This window comes from Copadichromis virginalis, linkage group LG1 (assembly GCF_057382275.1).
Source record: "Copadichromis virginalis isolate Kocher_CV1m ecotype Utaka linkage group LG1, C_Virginalis_male_GT1.1, whole genome shotgun sequence".
Classification (NCBI taxonomy): Eukaryota; Metazoa; Chordata; class Actinopteri; order Cichliformes; family Cichlidae; genus Copadichromis; species Copadichromis virginalis.
In genome coordinates, this window is record NC_140618.1 from 41,868,961 (window position 1) to 41,896,456 (window position 27,496).

Consider the following 27,496-nt stretch of genomic DNA (forward strand, 5'->3'; position numbering starts at 1 on the left):
CATTTATTTTAAAGAAAATACATCAAGAAACAGATTATATTAGATTTATATTTCAAATATGACAAGTGCTGATTTTATAGCAGCAAAATTATTATCTTTAAAGTTTAAGCATTTAATAAGGCGGAAAGCCTTGCACCGAGTGGATAGTCAAACAAACTGAATCATTATAAATACATTATTTTATATTTATTACTTTTCAAAAAAAAATCTTATTACTTTATTGTTATAGCACTGGAGATAAATAACAAGGAAATGATTCCGGATCAGCACCATGATCGAAACCTGTTGCTGTAGTATGTAAAGTATTCTGGAGAAGGTATAATATGTCACTGTACATGCATGTGGGTGTGCGTGTTTTATGTGTATAGATATTTTAAAATGATCACGCATGATATAACACTGTCCAGACCGGCCCTGTAAGGAGAGGAGGAGGAAACAGTGAATACATGAGCTACAGTGGATCTCTCACCAGCTGGATCACAAAGAGCACAGGTAACAATAACACACGTACCAGTTGTTGCATTGCAGGAGTGTTCAAGTAGAAAAACAACAATAAACACAACTACAATGTTTTGGTTCTGTAACACTTTTCTATCATTACTTTATTATGGATTAATGGTGCAGAGTTGTTAAGTGTGGATAATAAAATAACAGATTAATGCAATAACAAATTGTGCTTTGTTCTCAGATGGACAGCAAACGGACAGTGGTAGATGAGATGAGGAGAGTGAAGGAGGAAGAGAGGCAAAGAGCGAGTCACAGGCAGAGCCTCGTTTATTTCCCACTTTTTTAAAAATCTGTTGCCTCGTGGATCCAAGCGCTGTCACAGATCTTTGCATTTAATTATTATCCCATAACACCTGTTTAATCAGCTACCAGCTCTCCTTTGGAGATTTTAACGTCTACAGTCCCAGCCCCCCAGCACCATCAGCAACAACCCATCAACAGCAACACTGAACCCCATGAGGTAAAACAGGGACTTCTTTTGCTTTGCATTGTCCCCTCCTGATGACGATCATATTCTTTGGTGTTGTTCTGAGCTCGTTGGTAACCTTAATAATTTAGAAACTGCACTTTGTGTTTACTTGTGTTATCTTTTTCCAATATTTAAATTTGTTTGATGATCTGTGTCTCTAACTTTTATTATGAAAGGTATGAAGAGGAAGTGACCTCTTTTGCGCGACACGGTCGCGTGCTCGAATGATTCATCTGGCTTCCGCCAACACGTCATCGTAAATAACCATCTACATTTTGTTTTAAAGAAGCTCTTTGGAAAAGAAAGCAGTTACGAGCTAACAGAAGCCTGTACGCGACGCTGTCTGAGACGGGCAGCTCGTCTGAGTGTGGAATGGATGATGTAACGATCGAAGACGATGATTCCACTTTCCATGTGAAGAAGCCACCCTTAAAAAACCAAGACTTGAGTTCCCTGAGCCTGACTGGTAAGCGTGTACGTTTAATTAACCAGCTTAAATGATAAAGAATATAGGAATACAGTTACTAACGTTCGTAAGACGTATCTGTCTGTAGCTCATGTTAAGGTGGGATGAAGGCGACATGTTGAGCTGTACATAAACCCGCAAACATTTAGTATTTTATTCTTTTAAGATTGTATTTATTGAAAAAATGTTGTTTCCATCGTTTCGTTGTTAAAATGTCACAGCTACTTAGATTATTGTTTATTTCTGTTGTAACTGAATTGCTGTAGTTGAGGAGTTCGTGGCCCATTATGGCTGGTACCTGGTGTTTGGAGCTGTGATGTTCTACCTGCTCATTCTGCACTTGAACAAGAGGAGATCAAGCCAGCGCAGCCCAACGCCACAAGCCTCACAAGGTCAGCACAACTCACTTTATATTCGTGCAGCAACCACAGTATTACAAAGATAAGAATTATATCAGCACGAAGTGCAGCTTCTCGTATCCAATGTTATGCTGCAGCAGGACAGTGAGAGCTTGTTCAACGTTTTCAGCAACAAGTCAGGCTTGTTCCTCGTGGGTGTAGGACGCTCTGTGGCAATTAACAGCTGAGTGTGATGTGGCACCTCTACGTTTGAGTCTTCAGCCAGATAAAGTGATGAAAGGAACAAGTTGTTACCTCCAGCTGGATAATTTACTGGTTGATCTACATTCTTGTCCTCGTGTATGGTCACAAACTCTGGGTCGTCATCAAAAGAACGAGATCTCGGATCCAAGCGGTGGAAATTTGTTTTCTTCCCACAAGGGAGGTATGGTGCTGACCACCTTTAACTGGTTCGTGCTCTGAGTTTGACGTCACACTGTGTGGCGCTTCAGTGATTTTTGTAACCCGGTGTGTTGCGCCACATCCATTGAGCGCGAATTTTTTCCGAGTTTTTTGTGATTGTCCTGAATCTCTCTGTCTAAATAACCTTACCAGTGAAATTATAGGCAGATCCTTTGTTAGTGGACAACCTTACAAAATGAATTAGGCTTCAAATATTTTTTCCCTGACTGTAATGGTTTTACTGCCATTTTAATTAAATTCCACTACAGAAACTTGGGGATATACAAATGTATACATTTAGAGATGTAGAAAGACTTTTTAAACCACGAGGCTTTGTGGAAAACTCTTTGCAAAAAGCACTCCTCAAAGACTTCGCTTCCTATTTTGACTTCTTCTCTTCCTATAAGAGCGTGTATGTGGCGGTAATGCCTATCGTTCAGTAGAACCCTGCAGTGACTTCCTGTGCTGATGACATGATGTGGACTGGTTCTTATATAGTGCTTTCTACTCTAACTGAGCACTCAAAGTGCTTTATGCAGCCTGCCTGAGAGCAACTTGACGTTGGATCTTGCTCAAGGATATTTGACATGCAGAGTGGAACAGACGAACCTGAACATCATAGCTGATTAAACTGTGGATTCTATTCTGTACCAGAAAATCCTGCAGAAAAACATCCAGCAATTAGTTTGTACCCTTGAGCACACTTGGGTTATTGGCAATGACCTGAAACGCGCTCACAAGACCACCTCTAAATGATTAATTTAGGAAACAAATGTGTTTTTGAAGTGGCCTGATCAAAGTCAGATTAAAATGTTTCAACATGACCTTAAACAGACTATTCATCCTCAAACTCTACAGTGTAGCTAATTTAAAAGAAAAAAATCCCCCCCAGGCCATGTCAAATATGCATTGCTGTTACTGAAAACGATCCACTGGGGTTCTTGCTGGCAAGAGTTGCACAACCATTAATTAGGTTAGGGGGCAATTACATTGTCACACTGGCTCAGGTGTGTTAGAATGTCTTGTCCTTAATCAGTTAAATCATTTACAACAGTAATGGATCACAGGCCCATTCAAAGTTCTCCAGTCCGTTCTCTTTTTGATGTATCGAATCCCGTTTAGGTTGTGGGTATCGGTCACTGTTGTTATCCAGGCTTCAAGGGTTACAACAGCTTTTTCTTAGAGAGGAATAGAATAGAATGCACTTGTTGTCACTATACAGATGTACAATGAGATCCAGAGCATCTCCAACTCAGTGCAAACATGTGGGAGAAGAAGGGGGGATGAGGTGCACATTTTGTTTGCACACAGGTGGCTGTAGGGAAGGAGTTGATGCTGTGTTCTCTATGTAATTAAAGGGGATCTGGTGTTATATGCATTTTGTAAGTCTTTGAAAACAAATTTGGGACACATGACGTTTAAAAACCTTTTCCACATATTTCTGAATTTTTCTGTTCTCAGTTCTCTTTCCATGTTTGTTTGTCTCTGTCCTTGTAATGTACTATATGTACTATATGTACTATAGCTAGAACGTCACGCAATATTATTTGACTTGGAAGTCCTTAGACACAAGTCTGATTTTTCGGTTACTACATCTGTCTTTACGAAGTGTCTGATCTGTAGGTATATAGAAAAATCTGCCCTTGGTAACCTGTATTTCTCTTGAAGATATGTTATTAGATATGTTATTGCATCGTCCTGATTTAACTTTCGATTTCTGTTTGTTACATAAAGATCCAACACTGGTGGAAAGGAGAGAAGAGGCTATGGCAGCAGCCAGGATGAAGATGCAAGAAGAGCTTGATGCCAAAGCGTCCATCTTTAGAGAGAAACAGAAATTGGTAGAGTTTGTAAAAAAGAAAATCAAAGAAGGATGATTTTCTGTCAATATCAGATGTCAACACACTGTTTTTATTTAATTTGTGGACAGCAAGAAGAGGAGAAGAGGAGGCAGAAAATAGAGATGTGGGAGAGTATGCAGCAGGGAAAGAGTTATAAAGGAGCTCCAAAACTCTCTCAGGTAATTTTTCATCTGAAACATTTGTATTTGTGCTGCTCTGTGAAAGGGTGTGTCCTCAAGTACGGCTGTTATGATACTCGTTCATTTAACAAGTTATTTAGACAATTTCAGTAAAGCTTGTGAAGTTAAAGTATATTTACTCATGTAGCTGTTGACGTGGCCTCACATTGAAATAAAGAAGCGATCTGATTTCCCGCAGTTTCCACGCAGCCATACATCACAATGTAATTAGTTTGTTGAAGGGGTATAGCCAGGTGTCATCTCTGGCTTCTACTTCTTGTTCCAGATCGATTCCCTAGTATTTCACCTCGTAATGTAAGCTACACTTACAGTTTCCTCGAACTCATGATTTTAGAAGGTTTTTCCTGTTTAGCTACATGCACAACTGCAGGTGCAGGTGTATGTATAACTTGTACATATCGTTCTAGTGTAAATGTAAATGTGTCTGTTATTGTGTAAATACTAGGGGTGCAACGATATTCGTATCGATATTGAACCGTTCGATACAGAGCTTTCGGTTCGGTACGCATATGTATCGAACAATACAACATTTTAAATTTATTTTATCAACTTTTCTTCTGACGATGCTGTCTGTGTTGAGCGCTCAGTGGATCTGCGCTCGACTACTTCGCCAAGGCTGCACTGTCGAGCGCAGATCCACTGAGCGCAGCGCAAGCTAGCGGGACTGTCACTACCCGATCCGTACCGGAAACCCGATCGGTACCCCGCATGCGCAAATCTTACGTCACTTCCTCTCTTTGCCAACATTGCGACATTCAATATATTTGAATGACACGGTTAGCGCCCAGTTAGCTCCTAGCATTTCTCAACAGCTCTGCCTCCTTTTCGACTGCCCGGGACATTTAAACAATGGATAATCCGTATACAAACAAATTCATGCTTTTCTCCTCAACAGAGAGCGTCCCCCGATTGAGCAACAGCGCCGTAAAATAAGAAGAATGGCGCCTAATTACAGAGTTAATAATACAGACTTTGTAACATGTCACGTGACAATTCAGCAGCCAGATGAAGTGTTTACTGACAACTGACAGTGACAGCAGACATCATCATCACTATTCCAACAATCCTCTCCACACAGACGAGCATAAACACACTCGACTATCACTAAATCAAATTTAACACATGTTTGTAAGGACGCTAATTCAGTTTACAATAGGGTTAGACCGCTCGGTCAGCAGGTGGCAGTATCCTCGTACACTGGGGAGCAAACTGCCATTAAACGAACAGAAGAAGAAGAAAACCCTGCACATGCGCGGTACAGATCGGGTAGACCCGATTTGTACGGTCCGACTTTGCACATGCGCAGTAAGGATCGAGGAGTCCTGATCTGTCACTATCTTTTTATTTATCGTTTTTGTCTACATTGTATTACAATGTTTCATTATTGGAAACATTTTAAGAGATGCTTGTTATTCTTAACATCTCAACAGATACTCTGACCCGTAACTATCGTTACGGTCCGGATCGGGTAGTGACAGGAACAGAAGTTAAGCTCCTTGCAACATGGCAACTGCCTCAACGCTAGCCGAAATTGAACCTCCCCCACCCTCATTCAGATCTGGCGTTTGGAACTATTTTGGTTTTCATGTGAAAACCTGATATACTTTGAATCACCTTGTTGTTGAATTGTGCTATACAAATAAACTTGCCTTGCCTTGCCTTGATATGTTTAATATGCTGCTGAGAATATAGCCCAGAAGAAGCGTATAGTAGAGCTTTTATTTTGGAAAGAGCCATTTCTCTGTAATGGACTCTTTTCCAAAGATGAGGGATTTCTCCATCAGATTAATTTTTTTATTACTTTGTTGTTTCAGCAACATTAAATTTAAAAACTGTACTTTTGAGTTAAAATATATATTTATAATTTTAATAAATAACAAATTAAAAAGGCATGAACATTTTTTTGTATCGAAAAAATATCAAACCGTGACACCAAAGTATCGAACCGAACCGTGAATTTTGTGTATCGTTGCACCCCTAGTTAATACTTACGCTATTGTGTTCCTCACACACATGGAGAGATGCCAAACTGCCTTTTATTGTTCTTGTAACAGTGACAATAAAGATTTTATTCTAATATGTGTCACTGCAGACTACTGAGGAGACCAGCTCATCCCAGACGATGCTGAAACCAAAGAAGGACAAGAGGCCTTTTCGCAATGCAGGTACGTAGTAGATGAGGTAGGGTTTGTTTATATGACTGACATATGTGCTGAGGAGGCAACACAGTTACAACCCCCCCATATGCAAATGAAGCACGGCAGCTGAACAACAGGCACTAAAATAAGAAAAACAAAAATCCCTCATTTGAACTAGAGATGGACCGATCCGATATTACGTATCGGTATCGGTCCGATACTGACCTAAATTACTGGATCGGATATCGGAGAGAAATAAAAAATGTAATCGATCCATTAAATATCACGAAAGCACCTCACAAAACTTGCAACACGGCGTAACTCAGCTGATAACCTTTGCACGTCAGAGCAGTGTGCTCACGTGATAGAGCGGCTGTGGCGTGCAAGACCTGTTGGCGGTCTGGTTTAGCATTTGTAGCCTCGCTACCAACCCGGCATTTCATCTCCGAGAAAGGTTTCCCAGAGAGAAGTAAAGCAAGTGTGTAAGTTCATCTCTGAATGTTTGTAAAGCATTCCCACGTTAAGCTTAACAACCGATATATGGAGCGACTGCCTCTTCTTGCTGCTACTTCAATCATGAAACTGATCAGTGATCAGCTGATCGGCTTTTCTCTTCTTTGTTTTTGGCCCACTTTGCACCAGAAAGAGGAAACCAGCGGCTGAACAACAGCAGCACGTTTAAGCTTGATAAGCTGTTGTTAGAAAGTAATATTAAATAAATTCTACACCAGGATCTTTTTCTACGTAGCTGACGGCTGGTAACTGTGCAGGGGCGAATCTAGCAAAGTTTAGCCAGGGGGGCCGATAGGGCATGAACAGGGAAAAGGGGGCACAAAGACATACTTTTCTTTCTTATTCTCATTTAAAATGTCGAGCTTTTAATAAATAATTATCTGAATCTTACACCCAAAGTTTTTACCTGATGTAAAATATATAGAAGTCCATTACTGTATATAGTAACTGTTAAGTCTAATACACTCTAGTAAGCCATAGTACTTTTGGGAAGATATAATCAGTGCAGTCTGCAGTTCTGTAGAAGAAAGATGTTATATCTATTTAATTATTGTAGAAAAATAATTTATTTCTGTGCATTTTTTTTTTTTTACACATGCATTAAAGTAAAGTTGATTACGTTGATTAAGCATCATGAGGTGAGGGGTGGTTCCCTATTTTTTTTTTTTTTTTTTTTTTTTTGCTGGGAGTTTGCAACCCTATTAGTTAGGTTGCTTAATATTCCTGCTAACTACTCTTTAAAACACCAGAATAGGGAGGATGGTGCAGGTTTAAGTTTATTAGATTGATGAGTGTTGCTAACTATGAAACATTTTGGGTGCAGTGTATTTTTTGAATACAGGTATAGCAGAATAGCTTTAGTGTTTGTTTGTTTTTTTAAAACTTGACTATGAACTTATACACAATGCAGCAAGATATTAAAAATTACACTATATCGGATTCATATCGGTATCGGCAGATATCCAAATTTAGGATATCGGCATCGGACATAAAAAAGTGGTATTGTGCCATCTCTAATTTGAACGTCGGGAAGTTCGGGAGAATACAAAGAAAAGGACTGGTTTTATAACAGTGTTCTGTAAATACTTCCTGTCAATGATTCATGGAATATGGTCTACATGTGGAGTCGGTGGCCTTCTATGGGTGTTGGAGAGCTGTTCGAACGATCACCAGATGTGTGACAAAAGAATCTGCTGTGATGGTAATGACACTCTGCGCTCTCTTAACGGTCTCCTACTGCAGCTATTTATCAGAGGGGTGCAGAAGGGTTAAAAAAAATTCAAGTGGTTTACAGCAGGCACTTCACTGAATTTAAATCCATGTATGTAATCCACACATTATTAGTAAAACTACTGTTAAGATGTACCAAATTTCCCCTTGTTTTTTAGGATTATTCTATTCTATTCTATTCTATTCTATTCTTCTACGTAATACATTTAACAAGTTGTGTTATTAAAGTGTTTATTTATTCATCGTCAGGATTCAGACGATTCTTTCCCATAAATGTTTGCTTGGTTATTCCCTACATTCAGGTTAAGGGGGTGTGATCATAATGAAGCTTTGATTGCACAATAAGATAAGATAACTCTTTATTATCATTGCACATTCATGCTTAGTACAGTAGTATAACGAAATGGGACAATTGTCCCACGTCAACAAAACAGAGCACAGTAAACTTTAGATTGGATAAAAAGTGCAAATAGGTATGGCCTAATATATTAAAGAATGAATGTTTATTGCACATTATTTCCTACCAGAAAAGCCCAGGGAGGTAGCTAATCAGGTCAGCTGTTAGCATTGGTTAGGGCTATTGCCTTGTTGTAAAGGCTGTCCTTGAGTCTGTTTGTCTGTGACCTCAGCAGCCTGAATCCAGACAGCAGCAACTTAAACACCCGGTGTCCTGGGTGTGTGCAGTCCTGTAGGATGTTGCAAGCGCAGCAAGCGCTGCATAGGTCCTTTAGGGAGGGCAGAGGCTGTCCAGTGATTTTTTTGGGCCATATTAATGACCATCTCAAGTGCCTTTTTGTGTGCCATGGTGCAGCTGGAGATACAGTACAGTATGTCAGCACACTTTCAATGGCACAACAGTAGAAGACGATGAGCAGCTCCCTCTTCAGGTCCATTTTTGGAGGATTCTCAGAAATTGGAGACGCTGTTGGGCCTTCTTTAAAACCTCTCAGGTATTTGAGCTCAATTGGAGGTCGGTGTCTATGTGCACACCCAGGAACTTGAAACTGGACATGCTTTCCAAACACTTCCTGTTGATGCTGATGGGCTGTAGCACTGACTTCGTCCTTCTGAAGTCCAATACCAGGTTGTTGTCTGCGCACCAATCCAATAGCATCTGAGCCTCAGCTCTGTACGCTGTTTCGTCTCCCTCAGAGATGAGCCCCACAGCGGTGGTGTCATCTGTGAACTTAATGACTGCATTGTCTTGGTTGGGTACTGACAGAGTCATGTGTGTACGGAGTGTTCAGGAGGGGACTTAGTAAACAGCCTTGTGGAGAGCCGGTGTAAAGCTGAGGTCCCACTCTAACTCTCTGTACACAGGCCAAGAGAAGTTTCTGATAAAAGGAAGTCCAATATGCAGCAGTTTTACTGTCCGTCTGTATCAGTTAACGTAGAACTAAAGTCAACAAAGAGCAGCTTGTTCTTCATATGCAGATGATGTTGTTTTGTTCTTGTCAAACCCTGAGCGATCTGTTCCTGTACTCTTAGATGTGGTGAGGTCGTTTGGGGAAATCTCAGGTTATACAATTAATTGGCAGAAGAGTGAGTTTGTGGCTTTAACTTGGATGTTGATCTTTTGAAAATTTTGCCTTTTAAAATTACAGACAGATTGAAATACTTGGTGTTATTTTGCCTAAGGATCCTAAATTGATCTTTAAGTTGAATTATCTTGAACAAGTTGAAAAATTGAAAAAGGACATTGAGAAATGGAGGGCTCTCCCTATTCCCATGGTAGGTCGCATTAATGTAATCAAAATGGTTTCCCTTCCTAAATTTCTATATTTATTTTTAAGCTCACCTATCTTTTTGAATAAGCAACTTTTTAAAGTGGTCGACTCAGTAGTATTACCATGTGTTTGGGGCTTTAAAGCTCACAGGATACCAAAAGTTCATCTATGTAAGTCTAAACTTACGGGTGGATTTGCTCTGCCACTGTTTCAGTTTTATTATTGGGCTGCAAACGCCAGAACTCCTGCTCACTGGCAGGAAGGGTACAGAAAGGTCATGTCTGCCGAGACCCCACCCCGGGTGGTCACAGAGAGTGGTGGGGTGGAGAATCGTTCCCTCCCTGCTCTTCTTTTTTCGTCCTCTAATCTGCGAACCAAGGTCAATAATTTTATAGTTTCGAACTGCGTTAAAATCTTCCGTCAGATCAAAAAAGGTTGTGCTCTACCGGACACTTCGATCCATACTCCAGCATATTGTAATCATGCATTTCCACCCTCATGTTTAGACGCCTTATTTGAGGTCTGGACACAGAAAGGTATTATTACTCTCAAAGATTTATATATTGACAGGCAGTTTGCATCATTTACTCAGTTGCAGAACAAGTTCTCTCTCCCTGCGTCACATTTTTTTCATTATTTACAGATAAGAAACTATGTTCGTCAGAGTATCCTAAATTTTCCATCTCTTCTGGGAGAGGGGTCAATTTTTGCTCTCCTTCTGAGCTCCCCGGATTCTAAAAAGTTGGTTTCTGGTTTTGTGAAAGCTTTTTCTGAGTATTTAAATTTTAAATCTGACTTTTTGAAGATGGCATGGGAGGAGGAGCTTGGTTTGCAAATAGGAGATGAGGTGTGGGAGAGGAGTCTGTGTAGGATCCATTGTTGCTCTATAAATGCAGGCATCGGTTGATTCAATTCAAAGTGCTTCACAGACGTCATTATTCAAAAACTAAACTCCACAGGATTTTTCCTTCTATCAGTCCGATATGTGATCGTTGTAAACTTGGAGAAGGCTCTCTCACTCGTTTATTTTGGACTTGTCCCAAATTGCATAACTATTGGTTGGACATTTTTAAATGTTTTTCTGGTATCTATAATCGCACATTAGAGCCGGACCCAATAACTGCATTGTTTGGATCTTCCTCTTCCCTTTTACACCTCAGCTCTGCTGCACAAACTACAGTTTTGTTCAGAATGGTAATTGCTAAGAAAACTATCTTGACTCTGTGGAAGTCGTATATTGTACCTCAGTTCAAAATGTGGCTGACAGAACTGACTGCTCTACTGCACATGGAGAGGATTAGTAGTAATTTCTTTGATGTGTGGCAGCCATTTTTAGACCATGTATTAAAACAAAGTCCTGTTTGATCGATCACCAATAACTCAGCCTACCACCTTAGCGTTTTATTTCTGTTTATTGCCAGTGTTGAAGTAGTATTTTTGTCGTTGCAGTGTAATCTTTTGCCTTATTTGTGTGTTTTTGCCCTTGCTGCTGTGTTGTCTGTTGCTTTTTTGTCTTTTTTCCCCCTTATATCAAAAAATCTCAATAAACATACTTAAAAAAAAAACAAAAACAAAGTGCAGCCTGGTGTAACGCCCTTTGTTGTTCTAGCTGGGAGATTGTGGTGTGGATCGTAGTAACAGTGGTGCCTTCAGTTGATCTGTTTGCTGTATGCGATCTGGAGTGGGTAGAGTGTTGGGTGGCAGCCAGGACATCATGTGGCGTCGGACCAGTTTCTCAAAACACTTCAATCCCAAGAAATGATTGTGTAGAAAATACAATTCCTGACCTGATAGACTCAACCTTGTTTACAAAGAAAGGAATTGATTACATACGTCAGCAAAGGCTTTCAGGGTGGTCGACTGTGGTACATTTAGAAAAGAACTCAGTCTTAAAAATATATGCGTATATGCGACACCACAGGGGGATCTTGTGGGTGCTGCAAGATAAGTCTAATATGGCATAATGTGTTACCAGTGGTGTTCTTGGTGACTTCGGTCCCAACTGCTTTTAGATCATTAACAAGCTCCTCTTGTGCAGTTCAGGGCTGATCCACCTCCTTTTTCATGATCGTCCTCACACCATGAGCAAGGGTGCATGTAGCTCCAGACCTTGGGTTATTGATGTTTCTTCTGTTTCTGAATAATCACAGTTGTCACCAAGCTTCTTGTCGATGGACTTATATAAAAACATTCCACTGTTTAGTGATGTACTCAATAAATACAGGACTGTTTGTTAAATGTGGAGTCATCCTCCGCTGGTGTGAATAAGGGTCAAAATCAGGCAGGTAAATAGTTATGCTTACTAATGAATGATCAGATAGACCTCCTTAGCCCTCATTCACTTCTGACTTTTCAGGAGATTTGTTGGATACAGATTTTGCAGCTCTTGTGGGAGGCGTCTTTTTCGAGGTTGTACAGAAAGTAGGAATCATTAAACATGAACATGTACCAGTGGGAGCTGAGGAAAGACCGTCCGCTCAGTCTGACTGTATCATGTGACGTTGTAGAAACTTTTTCAATGATGACAATATACACATTGAGTTTGAGCGGGGGAACCTGCAGTCAGCTGAGACTGAAGAAGGCAGTTGGATGATGACGAAACGTTTCTCCCAGTGATAACGTTATATCCAGAGGAACCGAGTCAACTTGGAATTTCCTTAACTGCATCAAGTCTGTGAAGGTTCTCAGTCATCCAGGTCATCGTAGTTAACTGCATCGAGACATTTCTCGTTGATATTCTCTCTATATCATTAAGAAATTAAATGAATGGAATTACCATCAAAAATTAGACTCTTTTTTTTTTTTTCCTTTGGAGGTGAGCACACTTGAAAAGAAGTTTGAAAGTGAACAAATGATCAAATAGTTTTTCCCTACTGGAATATTGGCTTTAAGAACAGATCAGCTGAAACACTGATTTGAAGTTTATTACAAAGCAAAAACTCAAAAAACCTCAACTCTCTGCGTTTTAGAAAAAAGCTTAATTTTGTTTTAATGTGTTAAATGTTTCTTTTGTCTGCTTCCTTTCTTCTTTGCATGTTTTACAGATTACAATCCCCTCACTGGACAGGGAGGAGGTTCTTGTTCCTGGAGACCTGGCAGGAGAGGACCCTCATCTGGTGGATGAGGTTAAAAAAGGTTGGAGGCGCTGGACTGCTGGACCTTTGACCTCTGACATCCTGATGTACACACTGGCTGTGGAAATTAAGCTGATAATGTCACCTATCCCATGCTTTATTAGAGTTGAGAATACTTCATAGTTGTTGATCAGTTGGCATAATTGATGACATGTACCTGCACCATGTTTTATTTCTCTTCGGTGTTCACTTTCAACCCATTGTATGCTTTTAGTAGATAACTGAACTGAAAATTATTTGCTTGTCATGAAGCCATTCCTATAAACGGTTATAACCAGTAGGGTTGGCTGATGATTTTCACACAACCAGTGTATGTGTGTGTGTGCGTGTGTGGGGGGGTCTCCTTATATATTTTATTTTGTTTATACCTAAGTGTGCCACTATAGCTGAATAGTTTATATTACTCCAGGACTCTAGCTGGTGGATAAAACAGAATGAAATTGAACTTTCGGATTATATAGTTGAAAAAATTGATATATAAAAATGGAAGGAGGTTCTGTACATTGTTGTGCTCATTTGCATTATACAATAAAGAATACAGTCTGCAGGATTTTAAATGTGTTGTCTTATTAACAGTTACTGTATTATTTACATTGTGTGTAATGTGGAAACCAGTACATTGTGCTTCTCAGACACTCCACAGCATATCTTTGAAGAACTGAATGTTGTTGTTACTGAAGCAGCAGTAACACCACAGTGTTCTTAAAGACAAATGGCTGTGTGGAGTCTAAACACTGTAGTTTGAAAAGTAAAACAGCCGTTCAGGAAATGACCTTGAGCTTTTTCATTTCACACAGACAAAACACAGACAAAAGTTCATCAATGTTCGGGGTCGGGCTCTGAGCTGAGGAAGTCCTCAGGATTGAGTCAAGGTGTTTATCAGTAAGACGGCTCCGGTGTGATGTTTTTAGCTTCATCAAAGAGAACAACTGTTCACACAGGTATGTGCTGCCAAACATGGAGAGCGTCTGAGCAGCTTGGATGCGCAGCTGCGGCATTGTGTCGGGGATGAAACGTGCAAACTCGGCGGCACCCGCTCTCTCATATTTTCCCCTCAGTGTGTCATTGCACTGGAGCTCAATCGACTCCATCTGGAGGTTCGGTGGTGCGCTTTCCACATCAACTCCAAAAGGATTGGCAAGTAGTTCAAACCTGCTTCTTTGAGCTTCAAAGTCAGCAGATCGGCGTCGGAACTCGGCGGCAAGTATGTTGAGCGGTAGAGCGCTTCTCTTTCGTGGTCTGGCAGCTGGGGAAGTGGCTCAAGGTTTCTTTCTGCGTCTCCCACAGACTCAGCTTGGTTTGAAACGCCGTCACCGTACTGCACATATCAGAGATGACACGCCCCCGTCCCTGCAGTTGCAGGTTCATCACGTTCAGATGGCTTGTGATGTCGCACAGAAACGCCATTTCACACATAAATGTTTCATCTCAAAGCTCTGTTGTGTCTTTCCTTTTGCTTTCCATGAACAGACAGATCTCCTCACGAAGCTCGAAACATCTTTGCAGCACCTTTCCCTGGCTTAGCCATCGCACATCTGTGTGATAGGGCAAGTCACCATGCTCTGTATCTTAACGCTCCCAGAAATGCCCTGAACTGGCGGTGATTTAAACTTCTGATGAAGTTAACTGCGCGCGTTATGATGGTCATTACATGTCACATAACGACTCCTGGTGTATTATGCAGTGATAAGCTGTCAGCTCCTCTGTGACATTTTCCATCTGCAAATTCGTAGCCAGTGCACTGACACTGAGCCATTGACCTCTCAGGTTATGTCTACCACTGGTTCGGAGACCGCATCACATAATGAGCCACATACAGTGGGGCAAAAAAGTATTTAGTCAGCCACCGATTGTGCAAGTTCCCCCACCTAAAATGATGACAGAGGTCAGTAATTTGCACCAGAGGTACACTTCAACTGTGAGAGACAGAATGTGAAAAAAAATCCATGAATCCACATGGTAGGATTTGTAAAGAATTTATTGGTAAATCAGGGTGGAAAATAAGTATTTGGTCAATAACAAAAATACAACTCAATACTTTGTAACATAACCTTTGTTGGCAATAACAGAGGTCAAACGTTTACTATAGGTCTTTACCAGGTTTGCACACACAGTAGCTGGTATTTTGGCCCATTCCTCCATGCAGATCTTCTCGAGAGCAGTGATGTTTTGGGGCTGTCGCCGAGCAACACGGACTTTCAACTCCCGCCACAGATTTTCTATGGGGTTGAGGTCTGGAGACTGGCTAGGCCACTCCAGGACTTTCAAATGCTTCTTACGGAGCCACTCCTTTGTTGCCCGGGCGGTGTGTTTTGGATCATTGTCATGTTGGAAGACCCAGCCTCGTTTCATCTTCAAAGTTCTCACTGATGGAAGGAGGTTTTGGCTCAAAATCTCACGATACATGGCCCCATTCATTCTGTCCTTAACACGGATCAGTCGTCCTGTCCCCTTGGCAGAAAAACAGCCCCATAGCATGATGTTTCCACCCCCATGCTTCACAGTAGGTATGGTGTTCTTGGGATGCAACTCAGTATTCTTCTTCCTCCAAACACGACGAGTTGAGTTTATACCAAAAAGTTCTACTTTGGTTTCATCTGACCACATGACATTCTCCCAATCCTCTGCTGTATCATCCATGTGCTCTCTGGCAAACTTCAGACGGGCCTGGACATGCACTGGCTTCAGCAGCGGAACACGTCTGGCACTGCGGGATTTGATTCCCTGCCGTTGTAGTGTGTTACTGATGGTGACCTTTGTTACTTTGGTCCCAGCTCTCTGCAGGTCATTCACCAGGTCCCCCCGTGTGGTTCTGGGATCTTTGCTCACCGTTCTCATGATCATTTTGACCCCACGGGATGAGATCTTGCGTGGAGCCCCAGATGGAGGGAGATTATCAGTGGTCTTGTATGTCTTCCATTTTCTGATGATTGCTCCCACAGTTGATTTTTTCACACCAAGCTGCTTGCCTATTGTAGATTCACTCTTCCCAGTCTGGTGCAGGTCTACAATACTTTTCCTGGTGTCCTTCGAAAGCTCTTTGGTCTTGGCCATGGCGGAGTTTGGAGTCTGACTGTTTGAGGCTGTGGACAGGTGTCTTTTATACAGATGATGAGTTCAAACAGGTGCCATTCATACAGGTAACGAGTGGGGGACAGAAAAGCTTCTTACAGAAGACGTTACAGGTCTGTGAGAGCCAGAGATTTTCCTTGTTTGAGGTGACCAAATACTTATTTTCCACCCTGATTTATGAATAAATTCTTTACAAATCCTACCATGTGGATTCATGGATTTTTTTTTCACATTCTGTCTCTCACAGTTGAAGTGTACCTCTGGTGCAAATTACTGACCTCTGTCATCATTTTAAGTGGGGGAACTTGCACAATCGGTGGCTGACTAAATACTTTTTTGCCCCACTGTATGATTGACTCCGAGCCAGAGCCCACTGAAAGCAAAAGGTCGAAAGGTTATACATTTGGAAGAGAGTGGCTTGACCAGTTTCACTGGCTAAGATACAGTAAAGCTGACAACATGATGCACTGTATTTACTGTCATGATGTGGAAAGACCCTGGCCGGCAATACTGCATTTGTGACTGGTGCTAATACTTTTCGAATTGAAACACTGAAAAAGTACAGTGTAACCAGAAAACACATTATGCTGTGATAAATGCATTGCCCAAGTGTCCCCTCTCCCCACTGCTGTTCAGTGGTAGGCAGCAGTAAACAGGCTGTCAGAGGAGGCCGAGATGATGATTAGGTTTAACATTGCCTACAATATTGCCAAAGAGTGCCAAAGCACTTTAAGCACAAGCACTTTTCAGTAACTTTTCTTGTAGAATGGTGCTCCAAATCAATACTGTCTGTATGGACAGCAATTCCCCCCACTCCCAAAAAGTGCACATGTAAAACTGCGGTGTTAAACGATGTTAAACTTTTGCGCTGGTGCACCTAAGAAAACAACGTTAGGCGCACCAGTGCAACCGTGGCAAATAGTTAGTCTAGAGCCCTCCCTCTAAGTCTAGTATGTAGGGGAAGGAGCTGGAGCCTATCCCAGCTGTCTTGGGTTTAAGTGGGTTACACCCTAGACTACCCTGTAGGTATTTAAAATCACAATACTGTTGTGTTGGTGTCACGGTTTGCGGGGGCAAGCCGTGTGGAATTATATAGGACCAAAAGGCGGCAGCTCTGGTGCAGGTGAGTGTTTATTAACAACAAAATGCAAACAACAAAGGCGCTAGGAACATGAAACTGAAACCTAAACTGGGTAAACTAACAACACAAACCAGAACCGAAGATGCAGGGAGATCCGGAGAACTATACACGGAGAGACGCAGGGAGACCGAGGGGAAACAACACAGACGAACCAGCAACTACTATGACAGAAGACACAACTTAAATACACTCAGAGAACACAGGGGGATACATACAGGTGGGGACACAGCTGGGAGTAATTAACATGACGAGACTAGGGAGGCAAACTGAAAACACTCACATAAGACACAGACCTTCACAATAAAACAGGAACTTACACATGAAAGGACACAAACTAAGAAACGCGGACTAGATACAGGAACACACGGGCAGAACAGAGTAAACACTAACCAGAGGAAGAACAGAACCAAAATCGCGAAGAGAAAACACAAAACGCTGGGTCAAAAGGACCCAGGATCATGACAGTACCCCCCCCCCCTCAAAGGCTGGCTCCAGACAGCCCAACAAGAAACAAAACAGCCAGAAAAAACAGAAAACAACCCGACCAGGGCGGGCGGCGGGGGTCCAGGACGGAGGGCTCGAAGCAAAACAAAACCGGAGCACCAGAAGGCCAAAAGACAAAAACAAAAAACGAGCCCAAAACCAAAAGAAACGAAGCACACCAGAACACAGGAAAAAAACAGAGTCCAAAACAGAAGAGTTCAGGGGGCCGACAGCACAGGAGTCCAAAACAGTTCAGGGGGCCGGCCAGGGGGCCGACAGCACAGGAGTCCAAAACAGTTCAGGGGGCCGGCCAGGGGGCCAACAGCACAGGAGTCCAAAACAGTTCGGGGGGGCGGCCAGGGGGCCGACAGCACAGGAGTCCAAAACAGTTCGGGGGGCCGACCGTGCGGACGGCAACGGCAGCGACGTGGACACAGTTCGGGAGGCCGGCCGTGCAGACGGCAACGGCGGCCACTCAGGCGATGGCGGTCCGGGGGCCGGCCGTGCGGAAGGCAGCGGCGGCCACTCAGGCGATGGCGGTCCGGGGGCCGGCCGTGCGGAAGGCAGCGGCGGCGACGTGGATACAGTTCGGGAGGCCGGCCGTGCGGACGGCAACGGCGGCCACTCAGGCGATGGCGGTCCGGGGGCCGGCCGTGCGGAAGGCAGCGGCGGCCACTCAGGCGATGGCGGTCCGGGGGCCGGCCGTGCGGAAGGCAGCGGCGGCGACGAAGGAGACCACGGAGCAGTTCAGGGGACCGACCCCGACGGCGGTGACGTCCAGCAGGTGGCCCGGAAAATGGCCGGCGATATCGAGGTGCAGAACGAGGCTTGGGCGGCGGCTTAACAGCCGCAGGACCAGGCGTAGCAGAAGCAGAGGCCGGACCAGACGTAGCAGAAGCAGAGGCCGGACCAGACGAGGATGAAGACTCTGATGAGGCCGGACCAGACGAGGATGAAGACTCTGATGAGGCCGGACCAGGCGACGACGAGGCGGCCGCAGGTGGCGGCTGAACGGGCCCCTCGGACCCTCCAGCGGAGACAGGCGGCTGAACGGGCCCCTCGGACCCTCCAGCGGAGACAGGCGGCTGAACGGGCCCCTCGGACCCTCCAGCCGACGAGGCATGAGGCTGGTGTGGTTCTCCGGAACCACCAGCTGACGAGGAAGGCTGCTGGACGGGCTCCTCGGGCCCCCCAGCTGAAACAGGAGACAAAGACCGGAGCGGTCCCTTGGACCCTCCAGCGGAAACAGGAAACAAAGACCGGAGCGGTCCCTTGGACCCTCCAGCAGAAGCCATCACAAAGCCAGCAGGCATGGAGTCCACTGGCAGACATGAAGGAAATGGGTGCTGTGCTGAGCACTGGCCCTGCTCAGACAGCACTGACATGGGGCACTTCCCAGGTGGCTGCTTAAACTCCAGGGGTCCAGAATCAGCTGAGGACTGGGACCTAGCCTCTGGGGAAGCCCTGGAGCGGCAAACAGTGCCAATGGCGGCTGAATCATGAAAAGCACCTTGAGTAGGACTTAGGCTTTCTCCCTGCACGGAGTGAACGGGTGGAATCGGTAATGCTGGAGCTACTGGGGCCTGCGCTACAGGCGGCACTGGAGCTACTGGGGCCTGCGCTACAGGCGGCACTGGAGCTACTGGGGCCTGCGCTACAGGCGGCACTGGAGCTACTGGGGCCTGCGCTACAGGCGGCACTGGAGCTACTGGGGCCTGCGCTACAGGCGGCACTGGGGCCTGCGCTACAGGCGGCACTGGGGCCTGCGCTACAGGCGGCACTGGGGCCTGCGCTACTGGAGCTACTGGGGCCTGCGCTACAGGCGGCACTGGAGCCTGCGCTACAGGCGGCACTGGAGCCTGCGCTACAGGCGGCACTGGAGCCGGAGCTGAGGGTGGCACTGGCTGCGGGGGAGCTAACTGGGCTGAGAGTGGCTGCGGGGGAGGTGATATGCTGTTCACAAAGTCATCTGCCGCACAGAACACCGCCCCTGAATGAACAGTCATACAGTCCGCAAATGGAAAACAGTCCTCACTCACCACAGCCGGCGAATTAGAAGTCCGAACGTCCAGCTGTGGGGTGGCGCGCTTGCGGCGCGATTGGCGTCTCCTCCCCGCAGACGGCTCCGACGGGCCGGGCAAGATCACATCCGGCGAGTCGGGCAGCGAGGCAGGAGTGGCTGAGAGAAGGTGCGGTGTGAGCCGGAGAAAAGCCTGCATGGTCGGAGGAAGCGAGTCCAATAGCCATGGCAGGCCGGAAAAGAGCCGTTGCAGCCGGTCTTCTGCTGCGCGGCGAAGCTCTTCCGGGGGATGTTCCAGCCATAGGCTGAGAAGGATCTCCACATTGTATGTGATGTCGTCCTGGAGCTCCTCGGACGGATTTACTGCCGCTGGGTCCATGGTGGCTGGTTCGTTCTGTCACGGTTTGCGGGGGCAAGCCGTGTGGAATTATATAGGACCAAAAGGCGGCAGCTCTGGTGCAGGTGAGTGTTTATTAACAACAAAATGCAAACAACAAAGGCGCTAGGAACATGAAACTGAAACCTAAACTGGGTAAACTAACAACACAAACCAGAACCGAAGATGCAGGGAGATCCGGAGAACTATACACGGAGAGACGCAGGGAGACCGAGGGGAAACAACACAGACGAACCAGCAACTACTATGACAGAAGACACAACTTAAATACACTCAGAGAACACAGGGGGATACATACAGGTGGGAACACAGCTGGGAGTAATTAACATGACGAGACTAGGGAGGCAAACTGAAAACACTCACATAAGACACAGACCTTCACAATAAAACAGGAACTTACACATGAAAGGACACAAACTAAGAACGCGGACTAGATACAGGAACACACGGGCAGAACAGAGTAAACACTAACCAGAGGAAGAACAGAACCAAAATCGCGAAGAGAAAACACAAAACGCTGGGTCAAAAGGACCCAGGATCATGACAGTTGGTCTTCATAAAAATGTTTTCAGAATTCTCAGAACCTTTATTAGGCTTGCCTTATGAGTTAATAGTTCGTAGTTGTACATCCTTAGATCTTTCGACAGTCCTGTCTTGCTTTTTTGTTAATATTTAAAACAAACAAAAAACCCTTTGGTTTTTCATTTTAAAGTTTGGGGACCTTGGCTATTTTTGACAAAAATAAAACTGTTATTGTAATGTATTCTGTCCCTCGGATGATTTCTGAGATATGTTATGAGTTAGTTATAGGACGGGTCATAGTCATTTGTGCTGTAAGTAATTGAATAGATCTGTCAACGAACGTGTTTATTCCTGGGATGCTCCTGGCAAAAGCTTGCCATCTAGTGGGTCAACAGCAGAAGATCCCAGAAGTTCATATTAAGGCAGTTTTTGCTCCTAGCACTCAGCAGGGAGGTCCGGTGTTTCGTGCTTCTGATGGTTCCTGCTTCTGTTTCACTTGAGATGGCATAATCTGGCGGAATGATTTATTGTACAGCTTATTAGTACCTTGTCCAGTGAAGTGATGACCTTCTTTTGTGTTTATGGAGTTTGTTACATTTACTGGTGTAAGTTAGCTGTTCATGCTTTGTTTTGCCTGTTAGCATGGAAAAAACACGCCATACGGCATATGGGATTTGCTACACTACTTGCCATGCTTTTTTATTCTTATGTTGTGACCTCGTATTGTTTGTTTTTTTTACATATGGTAGCAGTATTGAATGTAGCATTTATGTATTTTTTATGTACACTAAATGGACCTTACTCTTGGTCTCCTGAGTGGTCACTGAAGCCATTTATGTTTAGCTTGGTGCACAAGCCGAATAGAAGCATTCAGCTGAGGGAAGAAGAGTAAAAAGATTGTCCTCACATCAAGCAGATTGCCAAGATCCATAGACACTCCCCTCCAGCAACAGCAGACATGTCCAACCAAGGAGACACCTTGTGGTTTTCCCAACTGGAAGTTAGGGCAGAGTGCAGATCATGCCGGTCAGGTGGCTCAGCAGCGAGCCTAAGTGGAGCACAAGCACGAGCCAATGGTGAAGCTGCTTGAGCCAGAGGAGAATGCGCTAAAAACCAAATAGACAAGGAGGCCGAAAAGGCCCGAATGGAGGCAGCAAAGCAGCGCTCTCAGCAGGAAGGGTGCTAGAGGATGCGGTTCAGGACTAAGTGGAGTCTGTGAAGCCCGCCAGACTTTCCTGCCATTATAGCCATGGGCATCGGTCGCACGCGTATGTAGATACCCACTTCTACAACGACACTAATACGGAAGACGGACAACGCAAGGCCAGACATATCAACAGCGGCTGCATATTCACATGAGTACCCCGCTAGCTCTCCGCTTGTGTGGCAGCCCAAATTTCCAGCTCCCCATTGGCCCAACCACGTTGAAGCGGCCACACTACAGCGACAAGGGGAGGTATCAGACCTCTCTGCCCTCCTCTCACGTCATGGCCTACTGATACCAGGACTGACAGTGTTTGATAATTAGCCTGAGACTCATATATCATGGAGATCTATGTTCCACAGTGCCACTGAAGATTTTTATATCTAAAATGCAGTGAAGAGCTTGATTTACTCACAAAGTGGCTTGGCGGTGAGTCTCTCCAGCCTTCTCTGAGAATTAGGGCTGTTCATAATAATCTAGAAGCGGGTCTTCAGCGTTTATGGCAAAGGCTACACAGGTATTATGGCTCATCTAAAGTAATTAAAGCTTCTATGTTCAAATGCCTACAGAGCTTTCCCAGAGTTGCTCCGAGAGACAGCTCTTTCAGGAGCTTGCAGATCTCCTTTTAGAACTCGGGAGCAATAAAAAATCGACGGATATCTGCCAGCCTCAGACTTTTCGACAGTCCAAGAGGAATAAACCCAAATGTGGAAAAGTTTCCTCATGCTTTGCAGTAGTCATGGATTAAACAAGGGTTCAAGTATAAGAAAGAACACAGAGGACACTATCAGCCTGGTTCTGCTGGAGGTTCCTTCCTGTTAAAAGGAGTTTTTTCTTCCCACTCTCGCCAAAGTGCTTGCTCACAGGGGGACATTGTTGGGTTTTTCTCTGTATTTCTTATTGTAGGGTCTACCTTATAATATACAGCACCTCGAGGTGACTGTTGTTGTGATTTGGTGCTCTATAAATAAAATTGAATTGAATTGAATTGTCGTCAAGGAGCTTGACTCCTCCTCCAATTTGACATGCCAGAATCCACTCTTCACGTTGCAGACAGTGAACACTTTAGTCTTCGACAGATCAGGCAAAATGTCCTCAATGGTAGGCAATGGAAAATGGCTCCGTTGTAGAGCTTTATTTGAGGGTTTTGGATCTTGCCCAGCAGTGGTACTTCACACTCTTTGTCAACCACTTGAAACTCCAACCAATAGTTTCTGATTTCTCGGGTTGCGTATCTTAACTTTGCACTTTTCCAACAGCTTTATCTTACTTTTGTTGGACATCCTCAACACTGTCTGTGTGTCCTTTAACTGTGTGTGCAGGCTTAGCATGTGAATTGCCATTACATTACAGTCCATCTAAAAATTTACAATCTCTTTGCCAATCAGCATGCCTGCAAAGAGTTTAGTGGCTCTCACTTTCTCTGTGTTTATCGTATTCTGTGTGTCTGCCTCTGTAACACAGAGGAGGTCCTCGTACTCATCACTCTCACATACTGTCACGCTGTTCTTCTCTTCTGCTCTGAATGGGCCTTGCATTTAACTGCAAAGTGGGTTTCTCTGCCACACTTTTTGAATTTTTTGTCTGTATGCCAGAAAATTTTCTTTCTTCTTTTCATGTGTTCTGCCCCAAAACTTTCAGTCCACTGTGTCGCCGATCTGTTTCTGGCACACAGCTCCCCACCCTGCATGTATGTCTTCCACTGCAGCTCCTGAAATGACTTTGCTGTGCTCCCGCAAAAGCTCTGCAGCTCTCCGGTGCTGTATGCACGCATCCAGCATCGTGTTTTTCTCACGTAGCATCCTCTCCCTCAAGCTCGGGTTGTTAAATCCACATAAAATCCTGTCACAATTCAGTGAGTCCCTTGATACTCCAGAATCGCAAGTTTTTGGTCAGCAGCTTCAACTCCGTCACATAACTGTCGATTGTCTCACTGCCGCCTTGGTTTCTCATGAAGAACCGATAACGCTCCCCAGTTTCATTAACTGTGGGATTGCAGTGATCATCAAACTCCTTAATAATGTCCTTAACTGTCCACTGATCTCTTGCCATGTCGATCATTAGCGTGTCTAGCAGCTCCCTGCCACTCCTACCGACGAGGTAACTGAACAGGCTTACTTTTTTCTGTTCGCCATCTGGGTCCCCGGTCAGCTCCACATAGAACATAAACTCTTCCCTCAAGGTCTTCCATGTCCTCGACAGGTTACTGGAGTCCAATACCAGCATCGGCAGTGCTTTAAGGCCCTCCATTCTTTGCAGCAGTGCTAACTCGATTAGCCACTAGTTGCTCACTGTACCGACAGTCTTCTCCGAGAGGTTCACTCTCCCCGCTCAGCTTGCTCCGCTACACTGCTGCCACCATGTTATATTCTGGTCTCATTTATGACAGACTCCAGAATATCTGTTTCCTACCCAATGGGGTAGTAAGATTTATTAACAAGTCACGTGACTCCAATTGACTCTGCTGCGATACACAACAACATACAGCACAACGTTCTGGCCCACACACTCATTTCCTTGTGTCACACTCTAAAACGTCCGTGTAGCAACACAGCCTACTGTGGAACACAACTCAGCCTGTTTACAATAATTCACATTATTACAAAACTCACAGCCGCTAATGGTCTCAGTGATGTTGGTTTTCTCTTTGGGAAAGTCAGCCTGGCTCCAAAACCAGACATCACCATTCCCAGATTCCCACATAGCAATATTGGTATGGCCTGGATCTGGTCCACACAATGTGCTTACACATGGCCCACATACCGTAAAAGAATGACAGCCCTTTGGTGCCACGGGCCATGTGTAAGTTGTGTGCAGCCATGGGCCAGTTGCAGACACACTGGTGGTCCTGTGCTGGCCCAGAACAGATTCAGCTCCAGCCCCAGATGTCAGCCTAATGTGTACCTTAATCAAGCCATGCAATAACAACATGTGCCAGAACATAATAGGGCAAAAGAAAGATGGACTTAGTGCTTTTCTATTCTCCCGGATTACTCAAAGTGCTCTATACAACATGCCACATTCACCCATTCATATACATTCACACTCTTGACATGCAGACTGAAGGAACTGAAGGATCAAAACAGTAACCTTCCGATCAGTAGGGAACCTGCTCTGTCTCCTGAGCTACAGCCACCCTGTAGGAAGCATGAGTAAACCCTCACTGGGTTTTGGATAAAGTGTACACTCACAAACCTGTCAAACCTGCATTTGAAAGGTTGGCTACCATAGCAATACAGTATAGCAACATGGCATTTAGGTCTTCTAACTAAAATAGGAAAATAGGAATATAAACAGGGCCATCATTGCCAGACCTGGTACACATCTGGTTGACATACACCCTGCCATGACACCAGTCAGTCAAAAGTGCCAGCTTGATGCCGGATCTGGACCAGACCTGTTTTCCATGAACCTGGGCCACACAAACCAAACCACAACTGAGCCATCTATAAACAGTGCCATCTACGCCAGGCCTGGCCCATATCTGGATGACATACCACTTACCATGCCACAGTAGTGGCCGAAATGGTCCAGCAGGAGCTTGACTCTGCAATAGATGAAGTGAACTTCTACACAAACTCTAAGGTAGTCCTTGGATACATTTTTGATGAAAAGAGACTTTTATGTGTATGTGCATAACCATAGACCCAGCAATGGCATTATGTGCCCACACAGCTAAACCCAGCTGTCCATGTCACACGAGCATTGCCCTCTTAACACCTGTGTCATTCTACATAGCTCAGTGGACCCGCCTTCCTTAGTGACTCAGGCTGAGGCCAACTACAGAAAGAACACTTCGACCTTGTTAGCCCTGAAAATGATACTGAGCTGCGTCCAGTTTCTGTAAAGAGGACTGTACCAAAATCCATCCTGAGATGTGTGCAAATACTAAGTCATGTTTTGCTTGGGATCATACTACTAACTTTATTTATCGAGCTTTTCCAAGTGCCTGGTTATACTTTACTTGCTTTTGTCTGGCTGTAACTGATAGTTGGTTCAGCAGTTAATAATACCTGTTTTGATGGTTGAAGTGTACATATTTAAATGAGGATACAGAATTACAAATGACACGTAAAGTATTATATATAAGCTATTTTTAAAGTAAATAAACGAAAATAGCAGTTTATAGAATTTTATCATTGAATCAAGTTAAAAGAACAAATATGTCTTTATTCAGTGTTCCTGGTCATCTGTTCTTTTATACCTTATTTTGAATGTCTACTATACTCTGGGGCTCTCCTCAGCTCTTCCCAGGAGGGTGGCACAGATGCCCCTCCGGTGGTCCTCCTTGGGCTCTCGCACTCTGGGGCCTCTGGATGTCTGGGGCCTGGATCTCCTCCATGCCTGCTTCATGCCCTGGGGGACGGGGCTATGGCTCTCTACACCCTCTAGCAGATCGTTACATGTTCTACTGTTATTTACTGTTAGCAAGATTAATGTGACGATGCTGTGTTTATTATGTTGCTCTCTTTTCTTGCTTGTTTTCTCTTTTTTCTTTTTCCTCCGGAAAAATCCAGGAGATTTTTCTTTTTAAGTGCCCTTTCTCACTGTCCCCTCTCCCCTCTGTTTTTCTTTTCCTTCCTCTCTTTCTTTCTCTCTGTCCTATCCCACAGCCATGTCTGTCACGTCTGTAACAACTGAAAATAAAATAAAATAACAACAACAGGTCGATCAAATGGACCGTGACGATTCGTTTGGTAAAGTAAATCCGTTGGGTGTCTTTGTTGGTGTTCAGACAGACATTTAAAAAAATTTGAGCTATCGGGTTCTTAGACATTAACAATGGCACACACAAATGCAAGAGCAAATCATCTCTGAATAGTTTGTTAAACATAACAATGAGGTCTTGTATTGAAATGGTCTCCATAGCCACCAGGTCTGACCACTTTTGGGATGTAGTGGAATGCAAGATTGGTATCATGGTTGTGCAGAAAGCTAGCTCAACTCTTGACTCAATTAAGAATCACCAGAAATTGGGGAAGGAAACTATGTAACGTAATGATGGATTATTACACATGATCCAAAGAATGCATGCTGGCCACTACCTTTAGTGTGGCCTGATGAACACAATGGAGACAGGTGGGTGATTAAAAGATTAATGTCGAGCCTCTTGGAGTCTTCATTAATGTCAAGCCAGAGGTGGGGACTCAGAATGAGTCCCACCCACATGTGTTTTTGGGGGATGAAAAAATTATCATAAATAAATTTATGATTAATTTTGATAAATAAACCTTCCTTGTTTAAACATGTGTCATGGTGTGTTCTCCCTTTGCTTGTGATTGTTTGAAACTTCTAAAAATAAAGATAAATAAGATAAAAACACATAACAACAGACTCTTCTGATAGGTTGTATGCATGTGCTGTGTAATTGCTATGTAATTGATCAGTGGACAGGTACATTTATATAGAATATATTATAGCTTATATGTATAGTCTGTTTCTTATGTATGTTTTTGACTTGGGGTAAAATAAAACATAAGACATAAGGTTATTCTATTTGGTTTTTATTTTCCAGATGTTGAATCCAGATTCGTCATTTTCACAAAAGTGTCTTATCTTATCTGATATGTCTCTGCAAATGCATACACATATCAATATCATCGTCAGACAACAGTGACATTATTTTAATTTT

At 43.9% G+C, this 27,496-nt stretch overlaps 1 protein-coding gene across 1 annotated transcript; it reads left to right on the forward strand.

The window, feature by feature from the left end:
- The first annotated feature begins 1,168 nt into the window (after window positions 1-1,168).
- Window positions 1,169-13,575, forward strand: selenos (selenoprotein S). The gene is made up of 6 exons (XM_085463642.1): window positions 1,169-1,442; window positions 1,709-1,834; window positions 3,977-4,083; window positions 4,173-4,262; window positions 6,376-6,448; window positions 12,936-13,575. The coding sequence occupies exons 1-6, from the start codon at window positions 1,349-1,351 to the stop codon at window positions 13,019-13,021; spliced, it is 576 nt and encodes a 191-aa protein (XP_085319768.1). The 5' UTR covers window positions 1,169-1,348; the 3' UTR covers window positions 13,022-13,575.
- Window positions 13,576-27,496: the final 13,921 nt, after the last annotated feature.